General features: G+C 49.4%; 1 protein-coding gene and 1 long non-coding RNA gene across 5 annotated transcripts in view; both read right to left on the bottom strand.

The window, feature by feature from the left end:
* svep1 (sushi, von Willebrand factor type A, EGF and pentraxin domain containing 1) overlaps positions 1–21,371 on the bottom strand; it is a 65,928-nt gene that overhangs the window by 18,446 nt on the left and 26,111 nt on the right. For 3 of the 4 annotated variants that reach the window (XM_048971207.1, XM_048971204.1, XM_048971205.1), the window contains exons 6-31: positions 20,380–20,559; positions 18,536–18,715; positions 15,857–16,051; positions 14,067–14,185; positions 13,160–13,289; positions 12,682–12,789; positions 11,372–11,503; positions 10,998–11,189; positions 10,766–10,887; positions 10,430–10,535; positions 9,870–10,082; positions 9,237–9,470; positions 8,402–8,563; positions 8,099–8,260; positions 7,728–7,889; positions 7,413–7,498; positions 7,151–7,247; positions 6,907–7,020; positions 6,587–6,700; positions 6,114–6,315; positions 5,503–5,660; positions 4,635–4,836; positions 4,074–4,249; positions 2,465–2,589; positions 1,487–1,610; positions 192–362 (exon numbers count right to left, since the gene is read on the bottom strand). In XM_048971207.1, the coding sequence (XP_048827164.1) occupies positions 192–362; positions 1,487–1,610; positions 2,465–2,589; positions 4,074–4,249; positions 4,635–4,836; positions 5,503–5,660; positions 6,114–6,315; positions 6,587–6,700; positions 6,907–7,020; positions 7,151–7,247; positions 7,413–7,498; positions 7,728–7,889; positions 8,099–8,260; positions 8,402–8,563; positions 9,237–9,470; positions 9,870–10,082; positions 10,430–10,535; positions 10,766–10,887; positions 10,998–11,189; positions 11,372–11,503; positions 12,682–12,789; positions 13,160–13,289; positions 14,067–14,185; positions 15,857–16,051; positions 18,536–18,715; positions 20,380–20,559 (3,966 nt within the window). Of the gene's footprint in view, positions 1–191; positions 363–1,486; positions 1,611–2,464; positions 2,590–4,073; positions 4,250–4,634; positions 4,837–5,502; positions 5,661–6,113; positions 6,316–6,586; positions 6,701–6,906; positions 7,021–7,150; positions 7,248–7,412; positions 7,499–7,727; positions 7,890–8,098; positions 8,261–8,401; positions 8,564–9,236; positions 9,471–9,869; positions 10,083–10,429; positions 10,536–10,765; positions 10,888–10,997; positions 11,190–11,371; positions 11,504–12,681; positions 12,790–13,159; positions 13,290–14,066; positions 14,186–15,856; positions 16,052–18,535; positions 18,716–20,379; positions 20,560–21,371 lie in introns of those variants that run through there. The other variant, XM_048971206.1, reaches the window with a different exon arrangement.
* Positions 4,854–5,477, bottom strand: LOC125705037 (uncharacterized). The gene is made up of 3 exons (XR_007381330.1): positions 5,174–5,477; positions 5,054–5,143; positions 4,854–5,023 (listed from the first exon to the last, which is right to left on the bottom strand). It is a non-coding gene; the product is annotated as an uncharacterized LOC125705037 (long non-coding RNA).

Genomic DNA, 21,371 nt, shown 5'->3' with positions numbered 1-21,371 from the left:
CACACACACGTCAGTGCCGGGTTCTGGACACCTTCAGTATTGCGGTAGATTTTTTGGTAGTTTTTCTCAAAAATGAGTCACTAAGGCGGTTCCAATCTGAGGTGCTGCTCACCTTCAGAAATGTATATGCTGATTATTCCCATTCCTAAGACCTCCTCCTTCCCACGCTCCCTAATGGTAGCCATGCTTACTTTCACAGTGTGGCAGAGGGTGACTCCACAACCCCTTGTTGTGGCACCGCAGCTCCGACTCCCCCACCAGGTAGAAGCCGGGATCGCAATAGACCTGCAGCTGGGAGCCTGGGCTTGCTATTGGTCTTGAGGCACGAAGGTGAGGGATGACATTTTCCAGCAGGGGGCAATCTGATGCCAAAATAAACAAAAATATTTTGGGGTTTGCAGTTTTGTCAAATCATCTAATTTTACCCAGTAAATAATAATAAAACCTTCTTAAACTTACATGCTTTAATTGTAAGCGCATACCAGTGATACATTTAGGATAGTTACATACCCCCATATAGTTACAAACACATAAAGGTAATATGATACATTATGAATGTAAGCATATCTGTAGCATGAAATAGTATTAGTATAAGTATATCTGTAACGTGATACAGTATCAGTGAGTATAAGTATATCTGAAATGTGATAAAGTATCAGTGAGTATAAGAATATCTGTAACGTGATACAGTATCAGTGAGTATAAGTATATCTGTAACGTGATAAAGTATCAGTGAGTATAAGAATATATGTAATGTGACACAGTATCAGTGAGTATAAGCATATTTGCAACGTGATACAGTATCAGTGAGTATAAGCATATCTATAGCGTGATACAGTATCAATGAGTATAAGCATATCTGTAGCGTGATACAATATCAGCGAGTATAAGAATATTTGTAATGTGACACAGTATTAGTGAGTATAAGCATATTTGCAACGTGATACAGTATCAGTGAGTATAAAGCATATCTATAGCATGATACAGTATCAGTGAGTATTAGCATATCTATAGCATGATACAGTATCAGTGAGTATTAGCATATCTATAGCATGATACAGTATCAGTGAGTATTAGCATATCTATAGCATGATACAGTATCAGTGAGTATAAAGCATATCTATAGCATGATACAGTATTAGCATATCTATAGCATGATACAGTATCAGTGAGTATAAGCATATCTATGGCATGATACGGTATCAGTGAGTATAAGCATATCTATGGCATGATACGGTATCAGTGAGTATAAGCATATCTATAGCATGATACGGTATCAGTGAGTATAAGCATATCCATAGCATGATACGGTATCAGTGAGTATAAGCATATTTATGGCATGATACGGTATCAGTGAGTATAAGCATATCTATAGCATGATACGGTATCAGTGAGTATTAGCATATCTATAGCATGATACAGTATCAGTGAGTATTAGCATATCTATAGCATGATACAGTATCAGTGAGTATAAGCATATCTTTACCTGCACAAAAGGTGCTCTTGGCTGTAGACTTGACCCTGCCGATGACCCCTTTAAGAAAATCTGGCCATGCCAAGACGTTGCCTCTTTGCAGGTCCTCAGGGCAGCTGGTGGCCAGAGCATTCATCTGCAACAGAGGAGTGCTGAGTGATTATCTATATAGGAGTAAGGCAGCACATGTACAGATACATGTACTAACGAGCAGCCCCACATTAGCCAGCCACAGATACCTCTAATTACAGAGTTAGACCTGACACAGCCAATGACAGGCAAGTCTGCTTTTCAAAGGCTGTTAAAAACATTTAACCTCAGTTTTCTGAGGAAACCAGCTTCATTTTGGTAACTTTGGTGATCATTGTTTTTGAAATTGCGTTTTCACTTGATGCCTCAAGGGGGAGCACTGCAGCCTCAAACCTTCAGGGTCACAGGTATGATCTCCTCCCCTCAGTCTGCGTATGGGGTTTGCATAGCTGATTACAAGAGACAGTATTTAGTGTAATAAAATATCGAGTTCGAGTTTATCGAGTTCTTTAAGAGCTCAGCTATTTGACAGTGGGTTTCATGTAGAGTGTGGTTCCGTCTTGCTAGAAGGGGCTTTTCCTTACAACGCTTGTGCGCTTCTGCTTCTCATGAAGTCATTATCAGAATAACTTCGGTTTAAAAGTGACTGAAGCCGTCCCAAGAGCTCAGCTGGGACCCGGGCCTGCTCGCAGAGCTGAGGCCCTCTCCTCGCCACACCACAGGAGATTAAGGCGATCCTGGGTGAAGTATAGAGTGTCACGCTAAAAGGCATGGGGTATGGCATCATGTGGAAGACGTCAAACTCGATCGTGTGTTTCTGCGGTGAGGAGGAGCAGAGACAGACAGGCTGGGAGGTAGCACAGTATGATAGGGTACAGGGAACGTATGTCTTTCAGCCACGTAATGACAGGGTGTATCGCCTCTGAGTGGCGAGAACAAGCTTTGCAGTGTCAGAATTACTTGCTGGGCTGTGAGGACATGGTCCCACAGGTTGAGCTGGCTGAGGGAGCCCACAAATGACTCCACTGGGCTGAAACCATTGCCCCTCTGGTCTTGGTCCTGGCCCAGCACCAGCGCCCCCCCACCTGCAGAGAGACCAAATGATTCCCATGAGATCCCAGTAAGGCATGAGTCTGACCCCCTGTGACCGACTTTCATTGTCAGCACTGACCACAAATAATCCCAGACTGGTCACACGTGACAAATATAGAGGACGCTTCCCAACAGGACACTAATGAAATTAGCACAGTATAAATAAAATGAATAAAATGAAAACCTTCCAAAGTGAATGACTGACTCTGGGTTTACCCCTCACCGGTTAATCACTCTAGGTTAATCCCTTGGGGTTAATCACTCTGGGTTAATTACTGCATCTTTACATTCTAGGTTAATCCCCATGTTAATCACTCTACGTTTGTCACTTTCGGTTAATCACTGTGTGTTTATCCCTCTGGTTTAATCTTTTCCTAACAGGGCACTAATTAAATTAGCACAGTATAATACAGTAATGTAAGGAAACAAGACCATTCAATGTCATTGATTGGCCGTGATTAATCACTCTGGGTGAGTCATTCTGTGTTAATCACTCTGGGTCAGTGACTCTAGCTTAATCACTCTGAGTTAATGACTCTGGGTCAGTCACTCTGCATTAATCCCTCTGGGTTGATCATTTGGGGTCAGTCACTCTGCATTAATCCCTCTGGATTGATCACTCGGGATCAGTCACTCTGCATTAATCCCTCTGGGTTGATCACTTGGGGTCAGCCACTCTGGGTTAATCACTCTCAGTCAGTCATTCGGGGCCAGCCACTCTGGGTTAATCACTCTCGGTCAGTCACTCGGGGCCAGCCACTCTGGGTTAATCACTCTCGGTCAGTCACTCGGGGCCAGCCACTCTGGGTTAATTACTCTCGGTCAGTCACTCGGGGTCAGCCACTCTGGGTTAATCACTCTCAGTCAGTCACTCGGGGTCAGTCACTCTGGGTTAATCACTCTAGGTCAGTCACTCGGGGTCAGTCACTCTCGGTTAATCACTCTCGGTCAGTCACTCGGGGTCAGCCACTCTGGGTTAATCACTCTCGGTCAGTCACTCGGGGTCAGTCACTCTGGGTTAATCACTCTAGGTCAGTCACTCGGGGTCAGTCACTCTGGGTTAATCACTCTCGGTCAGTCACTCGGGGTCAGTCACTCTCGGTTAATCACTCTCGGTCAGTCACTCGGGGTCAGCCACTCTGGGTTAATCACTCTCGGTCAGTCACTCGGGGTCAGTCACTCTGGGTTAATCACTCTAGGTCAGTCACTCGGGGTCAGTCACTCTGGGTTAATCACTCTCGGTCAGTCACTCGGGGTCAACCACTCCGGGTTAATCACTCTCGGTCAGTCACTCAGGGTCAGCCACTCCGGGTTAATCACTCTCGGTCAGTCACTCGGGATCAGTCACTCTGGGTTAATCACTCTGGGTCAACCACTCCGGGTTAATCTTTCCAGGTTAATTCCTTTGGGTTTATTCCTCATTTGGTGCATCCACTCATGCTTATAATACCGGCCCCAGTGCTGATGTAACACCAACCTGGGATAGTGGCGCCGACCGACAGGTCTTTCCCCCCATCTGACAGCTTCCCGTCGATGTAGACCTTCCAGTCACCATCCACACTGCGCCAGGACACGCCAATGTGATGCCATTGTCCGTCGTTGACAGCTGGGCAGTCCGTGATGCGCTCCTTGCCGTTGATGTACAGAACCCAGCTGAACAGAAAGCTCTGTCATTCAGAGGACCGGCTGGCACTTATAACCAAATTTTCAAGGCTCACTGCAGCAAACCAGCTTGAGTAGCAGAAGCTGTATAAATGATCAGATTCCAGGTTAGAAGTTCTCTTAACTATCGTAACTTCCTTGTTGGGTTGGGCACAGAGTCAGGATCCAGGAAGTAAAGTCAACAAAAACATAACTAAATTGTTAAAGAGACATACAGTGCTTGTTTAACCATATGGGGAGTTAACAGACAGCCAATGAAGCCAGAGATGACTGCTTACATTAAGGTTCATACAATCGCTATTCCATCTAGATGTGTAGACAATGTTTTGGGGTGATTTGATGTGGAATGCCCCATTTTCAGGGACCGGGGGTTCACCCGTTATAGTCGATCAGTAGGAAGGCGTTGTCGCTCCCGTCTTCCACGGCGTAGGAGATGGGGGCCCCGTAGTTGGTGCTGTCCGACGACTTCATCCAGAAGGTGCAGGTAATGGCCGTCAGGGGGGGCAGGACGCCGTCCAGCAGGACGTAACCATGGATACCAGACACCTCAAAGTCCAGGTTAAAGGAGGAGGACATTTCTGGGGGGGGGGGGGTGAAAGAGCCTTATGCAAAAAGGGCAGAGGTAGTGACCTCAGAGCGAGTGACCTCAGAGGTAGTGACCTCAGAGCGAGTGACCTCAGAGGTAGTGACCTCAGAGGTAGTGACCTCAGAGGTAGTGACCTCAGAGGTAGTGACCTCAAAGCGAGTGACCTCAGAGGTAGTGACCTCAGAGCGAGTGACCTCAGAGGTAGTGACCTCAAAGCGAGTGACCTCAGAGGTAGTGACCTCAAAGCGAGTGACCTCAGAGGTAGTGACCTCAAAGCGAGTGACCTCAGAGGTAGTGACCTCAGAGCGAGTGACCTCAGAGGTAGTGACCTCAAAGCGAGTGACCTCAGAGGTAGTGACCTCAAAGCGAGTGACCTCAGAGGTAGTGACCTCAAAGCGAGTGACCTCAGAGGTAGTGACCTCAAAGCGAGTGACCTCAGAGCAGTGCTGAGCTGGATGGGGGATCGGAAATTGTGCAAAATTACAAAACCTTGAAGCTCGTTCCTTTAAATATATATTTAAGCATCATGTAAAGCCTCTCTCCACAGGATAATACCTCCATCTAAAGAGGCTGTCCTATCACACTGACACATTATCCCTGCTCGGTCGCCCTGGAAACAGCAGGCCAATAGGGCTCCCCCCTGCTCTGTCGTCTATACCTGTCTCACACCTGCTTCCGTTGAACCCTGGGCGGCAGATGCAGCGGAAGGAGCCCGGGCTGTCCTGGCAGGTGGCCCCGTTCAGGCAGGGCCCCGGGGCACACTCATCCACGTCCACCTGGCACAGCTTGCCGGTGTAGCCGACTGGGCATTCGCACCTGGGCCATGGATGTCAGTGTTACACAGAGAGGGGCTTCTATGCAAAGAGACCTGACCATCCATCCATCCATCCATCCATCCATCCATATAACCATTTGCACCAATCAGAAATAATCATTCGGAAACCTAGTTCTCCTAGACATGGATATTTTAACCTTAGCAGTTGTGCTTAAAGGTCCATGCATTTAACCCCTGAGCTAATAGCTGTATTGTGGAGCTCATGTAAAACTCCACAGGCTCCATGGACACACTGTATGGATCCTTCCTGGCATCACCATCAACCTCACATATGGTTATACAGGCAGTCCTGTACGGAATATGGCATCCCAGTCTGCAAATTACACTGGCCGGTTAGACAGATAACCCTACAGCATTAACCCTGTTCACAGACAAATGATACCTACAGCAGTAGGAACTGGATTACCTGCTAAGTAGACCAGGTGACCACTTACATGAAGTCGTTGACCCTGTCTGAGCAGGTGCCTCCATTCAGGCAGGGGGCGCTGTTGCACTCGTTGACGTTGACCTCACAGCTGTCACCGGCGAACCCCTGGGCACAGGTGCAGGCGTAGGCCCCTGCCAGGTCCTCACAGATACCCCCGTTCAGGCATGGGTTCGACAGGCATTCGTCTATCTCCAGCTCACAGTGGATCCCTTTCAATAAAAACACAAGTGCAAAATACCATTTGGATTGGATCATATTATCACTTGTCTTCTCATTAACGAAGACCTCAAAGTCTCCATTTTATCGCATGCTAGGCAACAGCAACATTAGCAAAAGTATGTCAGCAGCACTTGTCCTGAGATGTGAATCAATCAACTCTTTTTGATGTATGCATAACAGCCACAAGCAGTGGAACTTCTCACACGTGTCCATGAACATTCTGCAACCAGTCACAACCAGCTGGGGGAGTCTATTTCTTACCTGTGAACCCAAGCGGGCAGCTGCAGACATACTGGTTGATCTCATCCACACAGTGGCCATCATTCAGGCAGGGAGAGGAGCTGCACTCATTGACCTCCACTTCACAGAAGGTGCCTGAGAACACCAGCAGGAGCATTAGCACACCAGCCAGTACTGCCCATCCATGCGCCATTAAAACGGTGGGCAAAAGCATCCATCCACATGTTTGCCAATCCGTGCCGAGGGGAAGGTAAGCCAAGTCAACCCTATCATGTTGCAATAACGTCTCAATAATGTTTGATGAAAAAGGAAAGGCTGTGAGGACCCCTGTACGGACATACCTACATAGCCAGTCTGGCACTGGCACTGAAAGTCCCCTGTGCCATCAATGCAGTGCCCGCCATTTTGGCAGGGGGCCGAGTCGCACTCATCAATGTCCTTCTCACATTTGGACCCTGCAAGGGAGAGAAGGGGTCACTCTCCTCACAAAGAGTGCCACCCACCCTACAGTCCGAAGTTGTGAGCTCCTACTACGCAAAGCATCACATTCTACGTCTTTACTCAAGTCCACATCATCACAGTTACCTGTGAATCCTGGAAGGCAGGAGCACACATATCCAATTCCCACCTCCTCGCACGTGCCCTCATTCTGACAGGGATTAAGGAAGCACTCATGGAATAGCTGAGAAGGAAAGCACCAGTTATTCACGGTGATGGACTGCTGAGAATGCCTTATTAATCCAGCAAATAAAATCCGAAAAGCGGGTTGTTTCACTGGTGCCCTACTGCTTATGTACCTAATATGTAATGTACAAGGTCTAAGAGCAGCTGACAGGATGTGACATACCTGGCTGCTGGCCTGGTAATTCTTATGGACTGCTTCCGGGGCAGAGGTCACGCTCAGCTCCTTGGACAGGAAGCTGGATCCAAAGCCTAGGCAGAGGCACATGCTTGGAAGATGCTGAAGCTACTTTTGAGAAGAATGAGCCTCGACTTCAAACAGGGGTCTGCGAACCAGGAAACTTACTGAACCTCATGCATTCTATGCTTTAACTGCCACAAGAGTTTGCATATGAAAGATACTCTCCCAAATGAAGCAGGACATGTTGAAACGGGCTGACAGTTGTCGCGCCTTTCATCTGGAAGGCTTTGGGACACTCACTGGAGCAGTCATGAATGAACGCCGCCCCGGTCACACTGGTGGTCCCATAGAAGGGGCAGGACAGGCAGAAGGAGCGCCCCTCCTCTGGCTGGTAGTAGTCTCGGGGGCAGGGGTAGCAGGGTGACAGGCCTGTGCGGGAGAAGTGTCCGGCAGAGCAGGGCACTGGCGGGAGACAAGCCGCAAGTGGCCAGTGACGTCACCATTTCTGGGAATGTCTGAATCTGCTTTTAATTTGAAGCAGGTAATAAAACTAGATAAAGGAGCAGTGCTGTCAGGAAGTGTCCGGCAGTCCGTGTTTTATTTCTTAGCCAATGTCATTTCCTGTAAACCCTTCCTGACCACCCCCCCCCTCCCCCCCCACCATTACTCACCTCCACACTCAGCCACATGTACGGCTCCCCGGTTCACTGTGGAGGTTTCTTCCGGACAGGGGAGGCAGAGCCGGGACCCGAACCCAGGCTGGTACTGGCCCAGTGGGCAGGACTCGCAGGTCTCCAGCCCGCTGGCAGAGAAACTCCCTGGCTTGCACTGCTCTGCAACAAGGATGCGGGTTCAAGGGTCAACTCAAGCATCGTTAATGTCGACGAGCCACGCGAAGGCGCTGGCTCTGTGTAAGCCGAGATGTGTTTGAAGCTCCCAGCGCAGTCTGTGGAGAGGGCGTTAGAGCAGGTTACCTTTGCACTCGGACAGGCTGCGGGAGTGCAGATAGGGGGTAGAGGAGCCGTCGGGGCAGGGCATGCACTCCGTCTGGCCCTCCAGGTCCTGGTAGGAGCCCCGCCAGCAGCTCTCACACACACCAAACTCCAGGGAGTAGTAGGTGCCAACTGGGCACAGGACTGTGGAGCAGGAGAGAAGGCATCAGAAGAGCTACAAGAAGGAAAGTCCCAGTGACAGGTCACCTTGTACTCTACTCCAAGTGGCAGAAGACTGGAAAACCCTTAACAATTCACTACATCAGCAATCCTTGGGGTTTCGGGTAAATTTCTCTCATTATATTTCAGCAAATAACAGCCCATATGTACTGAACACATACTCACACCCCCAGCACAGAGACTAACACACATCCTCAACATCAGCATAGAGACTAACACACATCCTCAACATCAGCACAGACACTAACACACATCCTCAACATCAGCACAGAGACTAACACACATCCTCAACATCAGCACAGACACTAACACACATCCTCAACATCAGCACAGACACTAACACACATCCTCAACATCAGCACAGAGACTAACACACATCCTCAACATCAGCACAGACACTAACACACATCCTCAACATCAGCACAGACACTAACACACATCCTCAACATCAGCACAGACACTAACACACATCCTCAACATCAGCACAGACACTAACACACATCCTCAACATCAGCACAGAGACTAACACACATTCTCAACATCAGCACAGAGACTAACACACATTCTCAACATCAGCACAGACACTAACACACATCCTTTCCATTACACATACAATGTAGCACAGAAACTAGCTCACCACACATCCTGTCTTTAAGCACAGAGCCAGGGCGGCAAAACAGTGAGGCTTTCTGGCTCTCCAGAGACTTGGGGTCGGCCACGATCATCTCAGAGTCCACACGGAAGGTAGACAGTGGTTGTTTGCTGAGCGTCCTCTTCAGCCGATTGGTCAGGTGCTCCAGGGTACGCAGAAGCCGCTTCTGATTGACTGCCTCCAGTGAGTTGTTTCTCCAGGCAGGCAGCGGGATGGTCGCTGGAGGGACACAGAAACATCTGTGTGGGGTTTCAGTTGTCAGGCAGCAGGATGGCTGTGAGGGCCTCAGTGAGATTCAATAGCAGGGGTCTCCAACTCCAGTCCTGGAGACGTACTGTCCAGTAACTTTTCTGTCCTGCCCGGCTTCTAATGAGCCACACCTATTCTCAGGTAGAAACCAGGAACAGGTGTGCCTCATCAGATGCCAGGTACAATAGAAAACCTACTGGATAGTAGCTCTCCAAGACCGGAGTTGGAGACCCCTGTTCTGTATTATATAGTTTGATAATAATGCAGAAATATCTATCCTAAGTAAGTAGAATGGAAATGCTGAAAAGGCTCAGAAAACCTTAAGAGGGCCAAGTTATGGTACTTCTGGGTAAAAGGGCTGCAAAGTACCTGTGATGTTGAAGAAGATCTGGATTTTCTGGTCCTTGGTGGGTCCAACGAGCTTGCGGTGCCGCTTAGCCCTGTAGGGGGAGCTCCTCTGAGAGCTGGCAGTGTTATCCTGCTGGTAAGTGCTGGGTTTGCGATCAGTGACGAAGCCCATGTCAAGGTACGAATAATCCTGCCCATCCTGGGGCCTCCAGTTACCAGCCCATCCGCCTGGCCCTGGAACAGGAGTGCAGGGAGCTGAATGGCACAGGGGAAGCCCCCCGCCCTCCCGAGCTTCAGGCAGTCGCCTCAATTAGCACAGTGGGTTGTTAGCGAGCTAATGAACAAACCTTAAACATCAAACCTTTCATCTGTTCAACTTCACAACATCGTCAGAAAAAAAATCCCAATTATCCCAAGTGTTCTGCATGACGGCCCTTGATAATAATGGATTTCAGAGAATACTTGGGTTTAATAACGGGCTTCAAAGGCCCAGCACAGAACACAATTAGAGTATGTATAAAAGATTTAGTTAATCTGGCTCCCAGAAGCAAACTAAGGCAGACACTGGGGTCTAGTCTTACCAATGGCAAATCCGTTCTCGTAATCATAGTTGTATTCCAGACACTGGCCCTGTGACATCATTTCAAGCTTGCAGGAGATATCATCTGAGTTGCAGAAGGTAGGCACCTGCAGCAACACACCAGGAACTGCCTGATTATACCAACACAAGAAGATCTGATGTTCTGCAGAGGAGATCAACATGGACATATTTCCCTCAAAGCTCCCTTATAGGGTTTGAGCTGTTTGCTGTGAAATGCAAACAAAGGAGTCAGCTATGATGAGATGAGGAGAGCTGATCAGACGGCCTGCCACCCCAGAGGCCTCCCTAGCACGTCCCCCACAAAGTGTCCACTCACCATGTCCCCTAGTGTGCCGCTGAACTCCTTGCTAAAGGCCTTCAGCAGGTTTGGGTCATCGCAACGGGAAGCTTTGAAGAGCATGTCGAAGGGTTTGAAACCATTGTTGGCGATCCGGTTCACTGGTGAAAGAGTTCAGGGCTACATTAGAGATGTTCTTAATAGTCAACTACACACAGCTACTCATGCCAAGATGCTTGTGTAAGGATTGCCAGGGATGACCGCCACTCACGTGAGCAGTCGGGCTGGTTGGGCGTGTAGGCTGGGTCCCAGAGCCCATTGTGGGCACAGAAGTAGCTGTTCACCCGCTGATGACTGAAGCTGTAGCCAACCTTGCAGTGGAGCGTGCAGTTGACTCCATCATCTTCCTCCGTACAGGAGAACTCTCCATTAATGGGCTGGAACGGCTGCTCGCATGTGGACCCTGGTTGGGAAGCATGTACTGGTTTTACTGGGAATCTCTGATGATGACTCAGAGTCTTGGGTATGGGGTGGCGGCTGAAATAATACAGAATGAGCATTTGGATGCCATGAAAAGGGTTCCATGTTTGCATTCCCACACCGCAAAACAAGCCACGCCCCCACCCGTCCCCTGGGGAAACACACCCTGGACGATGATGTGTAGGTCACATGTGCGGTTGTTTCCGGAGGGGTCCGTAGCCGTATAGTGCACCACCGTCTCCCCAGTGGGGAAGACTGAGCCGGGGCTGTGCGTACTGGAGATGCTGAGGGTGGCACCTGAAAAAGCCAGGAGAGGGCGCCGTTACGCACTAAGCCCAGCCTATGTCAGTACCTTGACCAAAGCAGGATTATCCAACCGTGCTGCTCAGGTGGAATGGACACTGAGCCGATCCCTTAATGAGAGGAAACTAGGTTTGGTTTCTGGTCTCTGAAGACAACTAGATGGTGTCAGAAGGTCAGTCCCGTCACCCCCTTCCATCAGTTCTAGATCTTCACCCATACAATGCCTCCCCCAGGTTTAAGTTAACGAGAAAGTGTCTGCAGTGGACCGGTCCCGAAACCAGATGTATTTCCCATCTGGGGAATACAATAACATAGGCGCCATTAAGGATAAACAGAGATAGACAGAAATACAATATCAAGGGCAGTGAGTTCAAATGCTAGAGACAAACACACTGGAGTAATATTATGTATATAAATAGCTCTTCGAAAATGGAAATAGCTTTAATTGTTAATTAATGCAGATATTCCTAAAGAGGCCAGTATAAATGATCCTCACATGTGATGGCGTGATTCACATCAGCAGGTCACGGTGCTGTTAATAAACTCAGACATGTTGATATATGAAAACTGGTAGTTTGCTCTCTATGCGACACTATAATCATATCTGGGCCGTGCAATGTAATTGCTGCCTTCTGGGCATTTTAAACATAGATCGAGCTCGTACATTGGCCTGGCTGTGCGGCGAGGCGAGATTCCTGCGCGCCATGCAAGCATCTGGCAGACGACGCCCGCCTGTCCTTCAGTCTCCGAAACATAATAGATCGCTGGGCGCAGCCCCGGAAAGTGGAAAGGGAGGGAAATGTTTGTGTAATGTTTACACTACATGCCGCACGTCTCGTTTTATTTAAGGCCTGTCCACATAAACACCAAGATGTTCGCCCAGATTAGAGATGCGCATTTTTGACACTACCGACGTCAAAGCGGCTTGGTGTCATTTAACCATGGTACGGGCTCCCAGGGCGGGACCAGTGGATGACATAAGACCCATTAAGGTCTGGCGGGGTGCTCTGGAACCACCGTCCTGTCCATCAGCAAGCAGACAGCTCCTTCAATGACAAAGATGCTTCACCAATGTTCATGAGAACTTGCTTGTCCACTTTACTGGGTAGTTAACTGACTAAATAGTTGAATTAAAGGTAAAAATCCATGTCACACATTTGATGGCTGGCTACCTGAGTTGTCGGAAAACTGAGGGACCTCCCACACGACAACGAGCTGCTTCTCCGTGGTGTGGAAAGGGGGCGGGGATCTGCACCTGTCAATCATTGGTGGTTCCGTATCTAGGAAGACAATTTCACTGATGTTAAAAGCCGCAGGCTCGACATTGGGGAGGGGGGGGGGGGGGGGGGGTTGCAAAATAACAGAAACATCTAACGATATAGTAATATTGCAGATCTCATTAGGAGTAGGAACACCCTTTGCCTTCAAACAGTTTCACACCCTGTGTGATCAATTTTGAAGAAGAAAAGCCCCCAGTTCTTTGAGGTATGGAGCGGCTGGGTATCTACTTCATACACTGTGCTCCAGAACCTCTGATTTACAGCTGACACACATATTACTAACTGGCATTCAACTTGACATGGCTCCCGATCAGAGCTGCGCTTGTCACTGTGATTTAGTGAGTGCTGGCAAGCCTAGAAAGGAACCCACCCATGACTGTGACGGCGAAGGAGCAGTTGGCCTGGTTTCCAGAGTGGTCCGTGGCCGTGTAGGTGACACGCTCCTCTCCGATGGGGAACATCTGAGGCTGAGTTAAGATGGGCATGACCTGAACCGTGACCTGGGGAGTTATGGGTCAAGAGAGAATGAGTCAGGAAGTTGCTGCAGGTCCGCAGCGGAGAAGAATGATCACAAAGGTCCCATTTACCTAGGAATTAAAGCCACTGCACTCCTCACATGGAGAGAGATCGGGAAAGAGAAGGTAGGATGGCTGGCTGGTATGGTTTGGCAGTAGGTGCCCTGTGCTTAAAGTGCCATTCAGGGAGAATTTATGAATTACGGCTCTGACACACCAGCCTGAAACCAACCATCTCTGCATACTCAACATCTGCCAGCAGGAATATCAGCCAAATTCCCTAAAGACCAAACTCTGATCTTTTCTGTCACTGCAGACCCAAACCAAACCAGCTGTGAACCATGTCTCTTGTCCTACTGCTGACCCAACCAATCCATTTCTTAACCACATCCTTTGCTCTACTGCTGACCCAAACCCACTCTAAACCACATTACTTGTCCTACTGGTGACCTAAACCAAATCCTCTGTAAACCATGTCCCTAATCCTACTGCTGACCCAAACTAAATCATCTCTAACCCACATCCTATTGCCAATCAAAATCAAACCCTCTCTAAACCATGTCCCTTGTCCTACTGCTGATCCAAACCAAACCATCTCTAACCACGTCCTTCATCCTAAAGCCAACCCAAACCATCTACCCCTTCCCTTGTGTTATAACCAATCCACACCAAACCTAAGGTTCTCTGAACTTCTACCATCCTACTGACAGGCAAGTATCAGATCCTTCCCAGGCCCGCTACCCCATTACTCCTGGGACCCACCTCTTCCCCGGAGTTGTCCTGGACTCTCGGACTGACCCAGCTGACGTTGGCTAAAGCTCGTCGTTCTATCGTCTCCACCACAACATCCAGGGGGCATGTGATCTGGGGAGGCTCCAGGTCTGGCAAGAAAAACACAGCCACCCGGAGGGAGCTCAGACGGAAGCGGTGGAAGATAACACGAGCTATTTGCTATGGCTAACCAGCTGGCCTGGCTCAGGAGCTCCTTCTGCTGATGGTGTCAGTACAACGCACCTGGGCACACACCCTATTCTACTTCCACAACTGAACACAGGGACCTGCGTCAGGTCACGTTGCGTCCAGCTGAGTTTTCAGGATGATGCGAAGTACAATGCCATTGCTAGGGCTCCCGGGGGGTTTGTGGGTTGTGTAACAAAAGACAGGAATGCCAGGAATCCCCTATTTTTCAAAGTATTGGAAATCCTTGCAGGGGACACCTCCCACTGGCCTTCTGTAGACCCATTAAGGTATGGGGCAAATTAATAATTGTTGATACGAGCGGCTTGTCGTCAAACTGACACCACCATCGCCGTCCTCAGCTCTGACCAGGAAGTGGCAGCGCATGCTTGCAAACACATGCGTGTGACTGAAGTTCATGGAGGAGTTGGGTGAAGATGCTCTAGGGGGTGTGAGGGAGAGGTGAATAGCCACAGGGCGCCAGCTGCACACCTTACTGCACAGGGGCTGATGACCTCCCCACACACGGCATTGGCTGTTGTACGACATCCTATATAGGATAGAGGTCCCTGTGTGGCCTGCGATCGCATCCAGTCCTGGCTGGTTATCCAAATGCCCTGTGCTGGCTGGGATAGGCTCCAGCAACCCCCCCGACCCTGATGAGGATAAGCTGTTAGAAGATGAATGGCTGTAGATTTGTCAATGTCATATGCGGAAGACCAGGCAGGAGGTAAATTACTTTCCCTTCTGAAAGAGAACACAGTCTTCCCTCTAAGAGACCGTGTGAAGTGTCTGGACAGTCAGCTGGTGTTGAGCACTGAGATATAACAGCAGGACTCCGCCCCTCTTCCAAAACGCCTGCCTCCATCAAACAGCGCAGCAGGTCTAAATCGCCAGCGAGCGCAGATGCTGGGTCTCCGTTTTCCGGACACCGTGGTATGGGAGCTGTGGGGGTGGGGGGGGGGTGCTCTTTGTTCCTTCCTTTCATTCATCACTGAAATAGGGTCACGGCAGACAGATGCACTTGGCAGGGACCCCAAGCCCCGCCCCACTGGCCCACCCCCGATGCTCAGGGCAGGGCAGTGGCCAGCTGGGTACGGTTGCAGTGAAGCAGGCGCTCAACTGTAAACCGAAAAGTCAAGAGATCTACGGCACTGTTTCCCAATCTGGTCTTCAGGCACCAACAGCTGGCCCACGTTTTCGCTCCCTCCAAGCTTCCGGCAAAAACGTTGACTGTCTGTGGGTCCCTGAGGACCAGACTGGGAAACGCAGATCTAAGACAAGAAGAGGCATTGCTGTTCTAGCTTAGTATGGAATTATCCTGAACAGTTTTAGAAGAATTGCCATCCGAGTTCTGAAATATATAAGCAGGAAATGATAAGATAAGTTAGGATCATTTTCTGATGCTCTGAGTGGAGACCCTGTGGGATGTGACCTTACATTTGTTTTTATGAATAAGCCACTTCACCTCCAAAACGGCAGGTGAAATCCAGCTCACTACATGGGATATGGTGTACATAAAGTATATATAAAGGTTTACATGGAGAACAATGTGAAATCTGACTGTCAAACACCACGACACACACGTCCGTTACCTGCACAGGTCACTTTGTCGATGCTGGAGGTCCAGTCACCAGACTGAAGGCATCTCATCACAGGGTCCCCCCTGATGCCGTAACCTTGACGACAGGCCAGCCGGCACACAGTGCCGGGCTTTGCGTCCCTCTCCATGCAGGTAGGGGGCGACAGCAGGGCATTTTTAGGCATCACCAATGGAGGACAGAGAATCTCTGTAAGGGGGGGTAGTAAGATACTCTGGTGAGAATCCAGTAGAAACTCTGCAGTGCACGTTCATTGCCTTTTAGGGTGTGCAAAGAAGCACAAGTGGTGACAAGGGAATTTTTACACTCTGACACAGAGCTAACAGAACAAAACACTGTCATCTTCAGAAAGCATGTTCCCTGCATGTATACATACAGCCTTTTAGTGAAATACTGCAGATCACCAGTGAAAGCACCAGCCTGCAGACATCGTAGCTCTTAGTTCTTAGAGCATGTGAAGTAGTTCCTTCTGCTGCCCGTGGAACCTGGAAGGAACGTGGAGCAGTGATTCCCAATCCGGTCCTCGGAGACCCACAGACAGTCCATGTTTTTGCTCCCACCCGGGTAGAGAGCTGGGAGGGAGCAAAAACATGGACCGGACGTGGGTCCGCGAGGACTGACTTGAGAAACACTGCTCCGGAGCAGCGGAACTGAAGATGTGCTGATGTTACAGAGGAGGCCTGAGAGCGCTACAAACCCAGCGTCGCATTTTGGGCCACAAGACTGCAGCAGCTGCAGGCATACATGCAGACGTTCTCACAAACGGCTTGCGTGTCCGTGCCGGGGAGGCGATTCGGGCCGATAAAGCGTAATGAGTGCCTTCCTCAGTGGCTGCAGACGTCTGCATGTCTCAAATAGAACGCTCTGAGTCATGTGAGGCTGCATGGAGGTGGCCAGAAGCTTGTGGGTAAGGGCACCACTGGCTTTTACTCTCTGCCCTCATGTCTGTGTGTCTGTGTAGGTGTTTGCATGGGAAGATTTTCCTCTCTTGCTACTAGAGGGAATCACATCTTCTGCTGTGCATGTATTTGTGTGTAAGTGTCTATACATGCGTTTAGGTGCATGACCGTGATTTTTTTGTATATAATATGGGGGGGGGTGTAGCTCAGATGAGGATGCTGTGCTTGTGAACAGAAGGGTAGGATCAATTAACATGTAAGCGCATTACTCTGACTACCCCCAGCTGTGTGTGTGTGTGTGTGTGTGTGTGTGTGTGTGTGTGTGTGTGTGTGCGTGCATGTGTCTGTGGTTTAGGATTATATTACATTGTGGGGACCAAATGTCTGCCACGATGTCATAAAAACCTGTTTCTTGACATTGTGAGGACCATTTTTCAGGTCTCCACAAAGATCTGGCTAAGGTTAAGGTTAGGGCTGGGTAGGGGTTAAGGTCGTCATGTTAGGATTAGAGTTTTCTCCGTAAAAATGAATGGAGAGTCCCCAGAAAGATATAATTACAAACCTGTGTGTGTGTGTGTGTGTGAGGTGTGTGTGTGTTTGCATAGAGAACTTCTGGGGCCCAAAATGTAGTGAAATTAGGGAAACTTCCTTATTTTTGGGGACATTTTTCAGGTCCCCTTTTGGATAACCTCAGCTTTATAAATATATGTGAATGCAATCAAAAAAACTAAAACTGACAAAAGTCTTGCATTTTGTTTGGTTACTTATGGTTAAAGTCAACTGTAGTATGATTTAATTCTGACTGGTGTCTCCTTTTAGCGGCCTGAAGTGAGCTGTCGGTAGGAAGGTTTTTGGAGGGAAACCTGTTACTTTGCATAGGCAAGGTGAAGGACTATGTCCATTGTAAAGGTGAAGGACTATGTCCATTGTAAAGGTGAAGGACTATGTCCATTGTAAAGGTGAAGGGCTATGTCCATTGTAAAGGTGAAGGGCTATGCACATTGTAAAGGTGAAGGGCTATGTCCATTGTGATGGTGGAGGGCTATGTCCATTGTAAAGGTGAAGGGCTATGCACATTGTAAAGGTGAAGGACTATGTCCATTGTGATGGTGGAGGGCTATGCCCATTGTAAAGGTGAAGAGCTATGTCCATTGTGATGGTGGAGGGCTATGTCCATTGTAAAGGTGAAGGGCTATGCACATTGTAAAGGTGAAGGGCTATGTCCATTGTAAAGGTGAAGGACTATGTCCATTGTAAAGGTGAAGGGCTATGCCCATTGTAAAGGTGAAGGGCTATGCACATTGTAAAGGTGAAGGGCTATGTCCATTGTGATGGTGGAGGGCTATGTTCATTGTAAAGGTGAAGGGCTATGCACATTGTAAAGGTGAAGGGCTATGCACATTGTAAAGGTGAAGGGCTATGTCCATTGTGATGGTGGAGGGCTATGTTCATTGTGATGGTGGAGGGCTATGCCCATTGTAAAGGTGAAGGGCTATGTCCATTGTAAAGGTGAAGGGCTATGCACATTGTAAAGGTGAAGGGCTATGTCCATTGTGATGGTGTAGGGCTATGTCCATTGTAAAAGTGTTTCATCATGTTTTCTCTGATTTTAAAGTCATGTATCTATATTTTTGATGTCTTGTATATTCTTGTATAATTAGGAGGATTTGTAAACAGTCTGTGGCTTGTATTCTGTAATTTCGTATAGTAAATGTTCATGTGATGGACAGCAGACCCCCCCACAAGCAGGGGTGCGGCCCTGAAGCAGGCTTACCCACACACCGAGGGGGGGGCCCACTCCACCGGGAGTTGGCCTGACATATCAGCCTGGCGGCGCCCTCCAGCCGGTAGCCATCGGCGCAGCGCACCGTGCACGTCGACCTGTAGGGGGCACTGCCCTGCGAGCAGTTGAGGTGTCCATTCAGAGGTGGCTGGAGGGCTGGACACTTGCGTGCTGTAGGCGGGTGCGTGGAGACAGACCAGGGAAACGACATGAGATAGAAATTACTGACGGAATGACGCACAGAAATCCCAACGCAATGCCAAGGCAGCAGCCTCGGTCAGTATCCCGGAATAACCTTGGATCCTAGCCACTGTGCTGGTTCTGCTTCTTTTAATGGGAATTTTCTTGTATTTTGCCATACGATAGAATCACCGATACACTCAGCAGGTCAGGTGCTAGTAAATGAGCTCAATATGCACCATAATCTAGTTAAGTTCTTTTTTACTGTGATCATTTGTTGGCCTGTTACTTAGCTGTAACAAAGTGCCCTATTGACATCTGCAACTAAGAATGATATTTTTCCTGCATGTATGAGTATAAAATAATACATGTCATGCTCAGGTCATTTGTCTTCTTTAGGGAGGAATAGCCTCATTCCGGATAAAACGGATCCCGCTTGACTCCTCACAGCTGGGAGCACGCTTCCCAGGCAGAGACAGGCAGGTCAGTGAAATGGCGATTGCTGGCTGAGAGACCGAAATGCTCTGGGCTGATTTCACACTCAGCTGGGCTTTTTTGCTCCATAAAAGATGTGTTTGGGAAAAAAGAGGAAAGCCGATCGCGGGGAGGAATAGGGAGGTGGGAGAAGGTCTCTGCTGGCGAGTGGGAAAGAGCAGGCAGATAATTAAAGCCAAAATTACAGGCCAGGGTAGGCAAATCCTGAAAGGCAGGAGTGCGGCAGGCTAGATCTGCAGTAAGAGGCCTCCCCAAAATGTGGGGGGGGGGCAGAGAGCTGGAGCAGGTGCCTGAGAGAGCCTGGGGATGTGAGGAGGAGGGTTTGTGTGTGAGAGCCTGGTTGTGAAGGTATGAGGGTGTGAGGTTGTGTGTGGGAATGAGGGTGTGTGTGTGCATGTGAGGTGTGTGTGTGTGTGTATGTATGTGAGGATGTGTGTGTGTGTGTGTGCATGTGCGTGTGATGGTGTGGGTGTGTGAAGTAGGTGTGTGCATGTGTGAGGTGTGTGTGTATGTGTGTGTGTATGTGAGGATGTGTGTAGGTGTGTGTGTGTGATGGTGTGGGTGTGTGAAGTAGGTGTGTGCATGTGTGAGGTGTGTGTGTGCTTGATGAGAAAATGACGCAAAATGAAAACAGGATGGTACATGGAGAAAGAAGGATGGGAGGGGAAAAGCAGCAGGAGAGGTGAACAAAGGAGGGCAAGGGTAGGTAAATGGAGAGGGAGGGGGGCAAAAGGGGCAAATTTGATTTAAAATGGTGGGGTTAATTAAAGAAGGGTGGATAGAGGGTGGAGTAAGGGGGGACAGGAGGTGGCTGGCTCTCGCCGGCGGCTGGCATGTGGCCCCGGGGCCCTCGGGCCATGTTTACTCCCCGTCCGACATAATAACATCTGAAAGCAATCCTGGAACCTGGGCCAGGTGGCGGGGCGGGGCAGGCTCAGGCTTTACGAGCGCTTTTATAACGACGCGTGAGGGGGAGAACACGGCAAGGCGCTGTAGCCAGCAAATGTTTACCTTTGTACTTAGCGTTTGGGAGAGCGGCCGGGCTCTGCGCTTTGAAGGGCCGCCCATTGTATCACAATAAAAGCTCCATAAATGCCACATGTCTGGCACGGCCCGCCCTGCCAGCACGGGGTCTAACGGGCCCGGATCCCGGATCTCACCCGTGCAGCTGGGCTCCGAGCCGGACCACTGGCCATCGGCCTGGCACAGGCGGATGCTGCTGCCCAGCAGGCTGAAGCCGGCTCTACAGCGCACCCCGCAGGCAGCGTCGAAGTGGTGATTGCAGACATTCTGGATGAAGTGGCCATTCACCGGGGGGAGGAGCGGCGGACAGTGGACCACTGTGGGGGAAAAGAACCGGGGGGGGGGGGGGGGGGGAGGAGAGGGCTGAGGTACATGCACAGGCAAAAGGCACAAACACACACACATGCAGACACACACACAAACACAAAGACACACACACACACTCGGACACACATGTACATATATGTGAACAAACACACACACACACACAACCACACAGGCACGCAAATACACACACATACACGCACACACACACACACATACACACACACACACACACATACACACACACACACACATACACGCACACACACACACATACACACACACACACACACATACACACACACACACACACATACACGCACACACACACACATACACACACACACACACACATACACGCACACACACACACAGCCACGCACACAGACATGTTGTCAAACACTCTGGCAGGTGTGTCTGCAGGGACAGACACTTCAGACAAATTGCCAAACTAACGCACCCTGACAGTGGAGCTGTGCATTAAGGCAGAAAATTGCCGGCTGTTAAAACAGTTTCCCCCCCCTCCACACCGCCCCCCCCACATACACACCAGAATATAATGACCTGCCATGTAAGCTACACTCATTCTATATACGCTCTGCTTCACTGAGCCCCAGATAATTATACTATGGCTCCACAGGGCTGGTCCTCACTGACATTTTACACATCCAGTCCAAAAACGATTCAGGATTAATTTAACTTTGTGTCCGCCGGCCCATCAGAGCAGCATCCTGTAAAATGTCATCGCCCACCCAAGCGTGGAGATGTGCGTTTGTCTGAGTGTCCCCCCCTTTGGGGGGGGGGG

This window comes from Brienomyrus brachyistius, chromosome 12, assembly GCF_023856365.1.
Source record: "Brienomyrus brachyistius isolate T26 chromosome 12, BBRACH_0.4, whole genome shotgun sequence".
Classification (NCBI taxonomy): domain Eukaryota; kingdom Metazoa; phylum Chordata; class Actinopteri; order Osteoglossiformes; family Mormyridae; genus Brienomyrus; species Brienomyrus brachyistius.
The sequence above is the reverse complement of the archived record's forward strand: the minus strand, read 5'-3'. Positions and strand labels throughout refer to the sequence as shown.